The 9,153-nt window shown below is 48.7% G+C and overlaps 1 protein-coding gene across 1 annotated transcript in view; it reads left to right on the top strand.

Moving 5' to 3' along the window:
* Window positions 1–6,864, top strand: part of LOC102861179 (maltase-glucoamylase, intestinal-like) — a 113,403-nt gene extending 106,539 nt beyond the window's left edge. Inside the window, exons 65-70 of the mRNA XM_006887236.1 lie at window positions 68–124; window positions 1,018–1,142; window positions 2,320–2,408; window positions 4,435–4,484; window positions 5,067–5,231; window positions 6,787–6,864. Of these exons, the coding sequence (XP_006887298.1) occupies window positions 68–124; window positions 1,018–1,142; window positions 2,320–2,408; window positions 4,435–4,484; window positions 5,067–5,231; window positions 6,787–6,864 (564 nt within the window). The remainder of the gene's footprint in view (window positions 1–67; window positions 125–1,017; window positions 1,143–2,319; window positions 2,409–4,434; window positions 4,485–5,066; window positions 5,232–6,786) is intronic.
* The last annotated feature ends 2,289 nt before the right edge of the window (window positions 6,865–9,153 follow it).

Genomic DNA, 9,153 nt, shown 5'->3' on the forward strand with positions numbered 1-9,153 from the left:
ACCAGCTTGTTGGTCTCTCTGAGCCAGAAGACTCAGCTGCGGCCTCACCTGCTCTGTTTCCTTTCAGAATGCCAGGGAGGTCACTGCCTACTTCCCTGCAGCCCGCTGGTATGATTACTACACGGTACGTTGTTTTCTTGTTGTTTCTACCACCTGGAAGCTGGGCTGAGTGCTAAGAGCAGGTCTTGGGCTCCTGACCCACCTGGTGGTGGCCTTGGGGAAGCGTCTTTCCCCTGCAGGCAGCTTCCTCACCCTCTTGGCACCTGGTGGAGGAGCCCTGCACCTGTATGAGGCCATGTGGAAGTGTGGTCCCTGAGATAGGGAGAGCTTATGCTGGGGTGAGGGAGCACCTCTCCCACCCCTCGGGGCAAGACAAAGATGTTGGGCATCAAGGCAGAGCTGTCGAGTTAAAGACAGGGGCGCACAGAGCACGTTAGACGAGCACAAGCTCTGTGAGGGGTGACATCATTGGCAGATTGGTGAGGGTGAAAATGTGTGGTGAGGGGGACTGGGGGCGAGAGAGGGCACTTGGCTCAGAAGATGCACATGGCGGAGTGTGAGATCAGCAAGTACGGGCCAGATGCCTCATCTACTCTGGTGGGACTGGAGGCACGGAAACACGCGGTGTGAGATAGGGTGATCCGCTGTATGTGCAGCTGTAACGGGCGGCTCAGTAAGAGGTGCTGTAAAATCCTGAGGGCCAGGCTTCTTGTGAGGAATTCCAGCTCTAGGAAGATTTTACAGTAACGCTGTTGAGTCCGGGTGACTAGAGTGCCCCGGAGCGGTGAGCAGGCATCCGGGACAAGCGTCAGCTGGAGCCATGTGTACACCTATGGGTGTAGGGGTGCATGTTAGGGTGTTTGTGTGTGTGTGTGTGTGTGTGTGTGCGCACAAGTATGGGTGTAGGGGTGCATGTTGGGGTGTGTGTGCTTGGGTTAGGGTGTGAGTGTGTGTGTGTGCGCACGCGCATGCATGTGGGCTCTCCCTCGTCACCTCTTCCCTTCCTCTGGCCCACAGGGTGCGTACACTAACAGCAGTGGAGAATGGAAGACTCTGCCCGCCCCTCTGGACCACATCAATCTCCACGTCCGTGGGGGCTACATCCTGCCTTGGCAGGAGCCTGCGCAGAACACCCACCTGAGGTGAGGACGGGCTGGGCTGGGCCCTTCTCTCTGACTCCCTAACACCCCACTCTGAGGCGAAAAGGGCCTGGGTTGGAGCTCCTTGGAACCCTAAGTTGTTCAATTAATCAAAGGAGGAGAGATTGCCCATCCTTCTCCTGCAGAGCAGCTAGCAGCCTCGAACCTTTGGGCTTGAGACACAGCTTCTTGCCACTTGAGCTCCCTGTATAATATATCTACGGTGTTGGAGAAGAGAGCTGAGCCCCCATGAACTTGAAAAGAACAAGCAATTATTAGCGGAGGTGCAGCCAGAGTGATCCTTGAAGGCAAAGATGCCGAAGTTTTGCCCCACATCCTCTGGCATGTTGCGAGGAGAGGCTGTTCCTTAGAGAGGAACATGATGCTTAGAAGGGCAGAGGGTCAACAAAGGAGAGACAGGAAGACCTCAGTCAGGAGGATTGATACAGCGATTGCCACCGTGGGCTGTGTAGTGTTGTCAGGAAGTGTGGGGATAGCACAGGACAGGACAGTGTTCAAATCTGTTGTTCATAGAGTCGCTATGGGTTGTAATCAAATCATACAATAATACATTATTTAGTGATAGCTAACATCATGTAAATCCTTTCTTTGTCAGGTTTCTACTTGTAACTGAGAATTTCTTTTCCTGAACAAAAAAGAAAAATAAATCCTATGAGGCAGGTTCTATTTTATCCTCCTTTTACAGGTAGACAAAGATTGGTGTCGCACAGGTCCTGTGAATGGTCACCCGGCACCACACCCTGTGTCTGTCTGATGTAGGGCTCTGCATTCTTGGAACCCCTGTCCTTTTATTCCAAAGACTCAGATCAAAGCTGAAGAACTTAGTGGAAACAGAACTCCATGTGGGTGGATGTGGGAAATTTGGCCATGAAAAAAGAGAGTCCAGCATCTTATAGGAGTTTTTCTACGCAGTGAGAAGAGAGAACCCAGGCAGAAATCTTTTCGTTTCTCTAATAACCTTAAAGGAAATGTCTGTTGGTTAATTGATTGACTCACTCATACCTGACCCGGTGTCTTGAATTGAGAAGTTACTCTCTCTTGGCTCCTAAGATAGAAGTCTGACACCACGAAGAACTTCCTCCTGCCTTACATTTTCAGTAAAACCTGCACCCTGTGTCCCTCCCTTGCTGTGCCTCATGCCTCTCTCACTCCCTTGCAGCCGCCAGAAATTGCTGGGCTTCAAGGTAGCTCTAGATGATGCAGGCACCGCTGAGGGCTTCCTCTTCTGGGACGATGGGCAGAGAATTGGTGAGTAGGCCATTCTGGGCTTCACGTCAATGCTCTTCACTCCACGACTTGCATCTTCTAGGCCTGCTGGCTGTTTTTCCATTGTCTGATGATCTTGCATTTATACAGGTGGTCATTAATGGGTTTTGCATGTATAACAGATACCGTAGAAAATTATTCTGCTTCATGTCACTGATCCTTAACTGTGAAAGAGTTACCACGGGACACTGGTTCAGCAGTCACTGCAGGAACCAGACAGAACATTTCTTTCTGGAAGGGCGTTTCATATTTCCATGTGGTTGCTTGTTAAGGGAACGTTTCTTAGGAACGTGGAGCGCTGTCTGAAGAAGAATGCCTGCACGTTACATTAGTTGCACTCTTTATATGCAAAATGTTCCATCAAGAGTTTGCAGGAATGAGTACCCGCTCAGAAACGCGCCTCAGGAATTGATAGAGCAGAGGGTGGAGCTTCTGTCCCTTCGTCTCACGCGCTGTCAGGAAGGACTGGGGCCTGGAGCGGGGCATCATGCCTGGTTAGAAAAAACAATCAAAAAGGAAGACCCTGAGCAAGCTGGGTGGACACAGAGCAGCAGGGACTGTTTGAAATGAGCAGGGATGTGAGTGCGGGCAGGGCTGGCCCTCCTGTCGGAGGGGCACAGCATCTTGTGGGTCTGGGAAACAGCGGAGCACTTCTGACCTCTGCTGCCTGATACAGTGACCATTAGCCACGTGTGGCCAGCGAGCCCTTGATGGGGGACAGCTGCACTTGGAAACGGAATTTGAGTTTTAATGAATTTAAATATATTTATTGTACCGGTCCTTGGAGAGGGACATCATGCTTGGGAGGGTGGAGGGACAGCGCAGGAGGGGAAGGCCCTCTATGAGGTGGACTGATTCAGTGACTGGGGTAATCGGAATGGGAGTGTCAGAGGCAGTGCGATTGACACAGGACAGAGCAGAGTTTAGGGCTGTTGTACATAGGGTCGCTATGAGTCACAAGCGACTCGACGGCACATAACAACAACAACAACAACAACAACAAATGTGCTTAACTACCCATGGCTAGTGGCTACGAGTAGACCCCACAGTTCTAAAAGAGAACTGGTGACAAGGACCAGGCAGCGAGCAAATGAATGAGAAGCCGACTCCTGGGAAGAGGAGAGCTCTGAGGGCGGGACGAGTGATGGGATTCCTCTAACAGGTTCCCAATGGGTCCTCCTGCCAACAGGCTGGCAACACACACGCGGACACACACACACACACACACACACACACAAACACACATACTCTCTCTCTCTCACACACAGACTCACAAACATGCTCACACACACATGCTCACACACTCACACACTTACACTCACACACACACTTGTAGCCTAGTGCACTACAACCCTACATGTTTACAGTTTGACTCCACCAGCTGCTTCATGGGAGAAGGATGGGCACGTCTCCCCCTGTGCAATTCACTGCCTCTGAAAACCTGCTGGAGAATCAACTAGGAGTCAGTTCCCCTCCATGGTACACAACAACAACAACAACAAGAAGTTATATATAAGTAGTGAAATAACAAGACTTTTCTCTTGTTCTCTGGAGAGCACATTTTTAAAAATTGCCACTACTTTTTTTCAAAGAGAAAACCACAAGGACATTAGTCTTAGTACCTGTGTGTGCATGGGGGTGGGGGTGGGTGCGCACATGTGCATCTAGGAAAAGGAGCCGCCAGGGACTGCTGGGGATGGTGGACCTCGGGGAGGGCAGTGGGTCTGAGCAGGGCTGGTACACAATCACCACGGTGTAGGCAGTGGCTTTCAGTGCACTGATGTGTTTATACACAGTCATTCAGCCTATGTTGTGTAGATTAGGATCATGAGGGCAGGGCAGAGGAAATAGCCTTTGAGTTCACAAAATCAAGATTTAAAGTACGAAAGGGAGCTCTTTAAAGAAGGCAGATGAAACCATACAGAAACAGCCTTCACTGAGCAGGACGAAGTAAGTAGAATTCTGCCTCGGAACCCTGGATGACGTCTACCATGTTGTCTGTTTGCAGATGTCTATGAAAAAGGACTCTACTACTTTGCCAACTTTTCTGTCAGTCAGGTGAGTGTTCCTGATACTATGAAGAGGAAAGTTCTTCTTACTTTTCCCAAAGCTGAGCCTTATTGGGGCACCACGTGCCACCTAGCACCCCTTCTTTATTTGTATTGACAACCACACATCCTCCTCCCTCCTCTGGACTTTGGGCGGAGAACAGTCTGCTCCCAGGATGTTTTTGGTGATTAACGCATTCACATCTTATCAGCAGCGTTCCCATTCCACCATTGCGTAGATGAACAAGCTGTGTCTGAGTTCGCAGCCCAGGTTTCCGTTTGGCCCGGCATGTCCTCACACTGTATCATTTCCCTGTACACAGGATATATATTCCCCAATAGCTGAGTTCGTATCCTGCAGCGTCCATGGCAGTGCCAGGGACCCTGGGCAGCTGAGCCAATACAAAACAGAGGGTAGACGCAGCAGCGGCCAGAGTGCCAGCGTCCTGGTCTCTTCTATGTAACTCTGTAGGATGACTCCAGCGCTGTTATAATTCACAATCTACACTTACGACTGAAATGATATTGGGAAACTTTGGAACTGATTTGCTTTCTAATTTTCTTCTCCATTTTTTTCTGTCCAATTTCACAGAATACGATGAAGAGCCATATAATCCACAATAGCTACATTGTAGGCACAAACCCTTTGCAATTAGGCCTCATTGAGATCTGGGGAGTGGACAGCGTCACCAGTGTGAGAGTCACTACGAGTAACACAGTTGTTACACCGCAAATCAGCTACAACCCTGCAGCACAGGTAGGTCGGTGACTCCTGAGCTTGGGTGGCTTCCCCCACTTCCAAGAGACCTAGGACCATGCCTGCCAGCTTCCCTCCCCAAGTCTCTCTTCTGCAAAGTCCTTTGGGAATCCCTCTGTGTCCATGGGTCAGCAGAAGCCCCAGGGGAGAGTGAAAAAATTCATGGACTCTAGTTTTTGCATGTTAAATAGACAAAATATTGACTTTGTCAAGGATTTCCCTTTACTTAGTTTTACAGTCAGTGCACATGGAAACAGTGGTCAAGAACTCAGTGTACTGTGTTGGGTAAATCTGCTGTGAGTGACCTACTTAATGTGTTAAAAAGCAAAGATGTCACACTGAGGACTAAGGTGTACCTGATTCAAGGTGTAGTAAATTGACCTTGTACGCATGTGAAAACTGTACTGTGTATGAAGAAAACTACAGAATTAACATCTTTAAATTATGGTATTGGAAATGAAAATTGGATATAGACTGCCAAAAGAATGAACAAATCTATCTTAGAAGAACAATGTTGCTTCTCATGTATGAGGGCATGTGATCTTCCCTGGAGAAGACCGTCATGCTTGGCAAAAGTACACAGTCCAAGAGGACGCACCACCGTGGGAAGGACTGACACAGTGGCTGCGGCTGGGCTCGAGCACAGCACTGTTGTGTCGCTCTCAAGGGCCCAGGGTGACTGTGAGTCAGGACACACGTCTCAGCAGTCGGGAGTCCGAGCCCTTCTGGTTCTGCCGGCTTGTCGGCAGGCACGGCCCTCGACTTCCTAAGCTGGCCCTCAGAGCTTCTCAAAGGAGCCTGTTTCTTCACCCCCGAGACATGCTCAGCCGGAAGATGCGCCATGATTTCACAAGACAGAGAACAGGAAAAACCTTTGAGAATGCATGGAAGAAAGCTTTATTATTACTCAAATATTGGTCTAAAACTCACAGAGTTTTCTAAAGCTTCAGTAGATGCAGATTTTATCATTGTAATATTGGGCACCTGATAAAAGAACCCTGGTCAGTGCCGCTCGCTGGCTAAGGTGCTTTGGAACGTCTTCACACTGTAAATCAGATCCACATAGAATCACGAATGTCCATGCGTTTCCGCCTAGTATTTTCCTCGGGACTCTATGGGTTTGAGTGATTTAGCATCTCACAAAAGATTCTTCCACTATTGTCTGTGAGATATTTAAGACATTTCAGGCATTTGTAAAACCACTTATACCCATTGTACAAGTCTTGATGCAGGTGCTCTATTGATCTTTTCACATCAACCAGGACTCACCTTCCTTCCTCAAATACCCTTTAGTGGAGGTAGTGAATAGTCCACAGCCCCGATAGGGAAGTGCGCACACGGTCTGTAGTTTGAGGCCACCGTCCGCTCCTTGGGATAGAGATGGGACAATCTCCTTTCATGATATAGCCTTGCACACTGTATGGGGCAGCTCTGCCCTGTCCCCCAGGCTAGCCATGACTCAGAGGGCTAGATGGTAGTGGGGTTTTAGGGAACACTGTGGATTGGCAGGAACTCTCCAACACCAGATGCACACACCTATCCTTGTTCCCAACAGGTGCTGCAGGTGGATGCGACCAATATCAACATCAGCCTCCAGGACTTCGTGTCCTTGACGTGGACAAGTGGTCCATGAATCCACAGAGCACGTGGCTGACTCATGCTCCCAGAGACTCTGAAATGACTCCAAATTCCTAAAATTACTGTGTACTGTCATTTGGCTCATGTTCCATAAGTTGTGCTACTTACTCATTTGGACATTTTCTCCGTGAATCTTAAGGGCTGAATCTGATCCTACAGGGTGTGTAGGGAGGGGTGGGGAATCTGTCGGTTACCCGGATGTCTCGGTGTGATGAGCGAGGTACTGTTGGTACGCCAGACGGCATTTGTTGAAGATAAACTGAGTCTGTGATGAAGCAGGTGTGTGTGTGGAGGGGTGTGTGCACGTGTGTATAAGTGTGTGGTTGGAGAACAGGTCTGTCTCTGGCTAAATGTACAAGAAAAGCCTCGCTGGACAGCACTGCACAACGGTGAGGTCACTGGCTTCACTGAACTTGTACAAGTGAAAACTGTTGAATTGGCAAATACTATGTTACCTGTGTTTTTACAATTAAAAGGGGAAAAAGGTTTTGCCAGTTTAGTTCCAGATCTCGGAGCTAACTGACATCTCAAAGAAGTAGCCAGAAAGAACGTTTACCTGTAGAGATCAGAAAGAGGAGGGAAAGATTCTGAAATATGCTTGGAGGGAAGAAAATGCAAGCACAGGGACGTCAGAGCAGGATGGATGGGTCCCTGAAAACAGACCGCGGTGAGGAGAGTGACAAGCAGGGGCCTTAGGTAAGGATATGTACTGCTAGCTGTGTGGGACAGGGCGGAAGGGCCTGGCTACCTGGAAAGGAGAGGAAAGGTCGACGGAGAGCCCAGCTGTGTGGACAGAGAAAAGTGTGGACAGAGGGGTATGTGGATGGAGGGGGTGTGTGGACGGAGGGATGTGTGGAAGGAAAGGTGTGTAGACAGAGGGGTGAGGGTGAGTTTTAAGCAAGTAAAAGTGCAGGACAGGGTAAATGATGGCATTGCATGATGAGTATTAATGTTCTAAGGTAAATGTATATAAGCAATTGAATGAAAACCAATAAAGAAATAATTTATTTTATGGCGGTGTGCTTTGAAATGTCTAAATCCTGCTCTTCTACTCTGTGTCTAATGTGTGTAACCACAGTTCATCCACACACGTCGGGCTGTGCTGGAGGATATGAAAGTGTGCAGATCTGTGAGAGATGCTGAGTGTTGGGATACATTTTCCCTGGGGCAGCTCTCGTTGTGAACGTTCCTTATTCAGCAAACCCTGTGCATTGTCGTTCTAGGCCTGTTTAGAATCAGAGCTCCACATGTCTAATCCAGCCCTCAAATGATCTGGACTTGTTATTATCCATCCTGTTTGCTAATGCTTAGGCTTGAGGTTTTCTTCTGTGTTTGAGTTTGTTGATGAAAAGATTTTGATTTAGGTTTTTTTGAAATCATTAACCTAAAACACCTGAATGTAACCCATTTCCATCATGTTGATTGCAACTCACGGAACCAGTGGGCGTTGACCATTTGAGTAAAGGGACTACACACTAACTTTCCCCAGGAATGTTTACTTTCTGTGTTGGAAGCAACTATGTTTGAAATGAATGTGTTTATTTCTGTTTGCTTATTCACAACTTAACCTCTTCATAAGGCTACAGAAACGCAGTCTTAGAAAATGGATTCAGTGGTCTAATTATCAGAGATAAGGGATTTGGGATGAGAATCCTATCCAACTGTACAGCCAGTGAAATGTGGGGGTAGGACTATTGGACTTTCTTGGTGGAGAAGGGGAGAAGCCTGTCAGGTTCTCACTGACAGCCCAGGAAGCTCACCTGGGAACACACGTTACCCGGCATGTCACCCTCATGGACAGATGGGTGCAAGTTGACTGACTGCCAAAGTGTCGAGGGAGAGGCCTCCTGACCTAGAACCCTGAGTGCCACGGCCCCCAGCAGGACACAGAGGGGTTAGAATACCTGCAGTGCTGTGACCACCCGCCCCATCGGCAGTCTGGTGAAGCCATTGTGACTAAAGCTTCCAAATGCATAAAGTAAAAGGCACACGATTGCACGGAAGCCCATTGTATTAAAAGGCTCCGGTTGTGTCCATTCATCGAGTCTCCTGTGTGTCACAGTGGGGCTGTGCTCCTTGGGGCTTTCCATGGCTGCTTTTAAAGCAGGTCGCCAGGCCTTTCTCCTTACGTGCTAAGGTGGACGTTTTGGTTAGCAGAAGAGTGCATGGACCATGTGTGCCTCACAGAAGTTAGACTTCACCATAACACAGGACCCTTGTTACCTTCTACTGAGGGTCATGGCCATGTTGACACAAGTATTAACCATCACATTCCCTTCTTGCC

This window comes from Elephantulus edwardii, unplaced genomic scaffold (genome assembly GCF_000299155.1).
Source record: "Elephantulus edwardii isolate Elephantulus edwardi_28Jun2011 unplaced genomic scaffold, EleEdw1.0 scaffold00055, whole genome shotgun sequence".
NCBI lineage: Eukaryota > Metazoa > Chordata > Mammalia > Macroscelidea > Macroscelididae > Elephantulus > Elephantulus edwardii.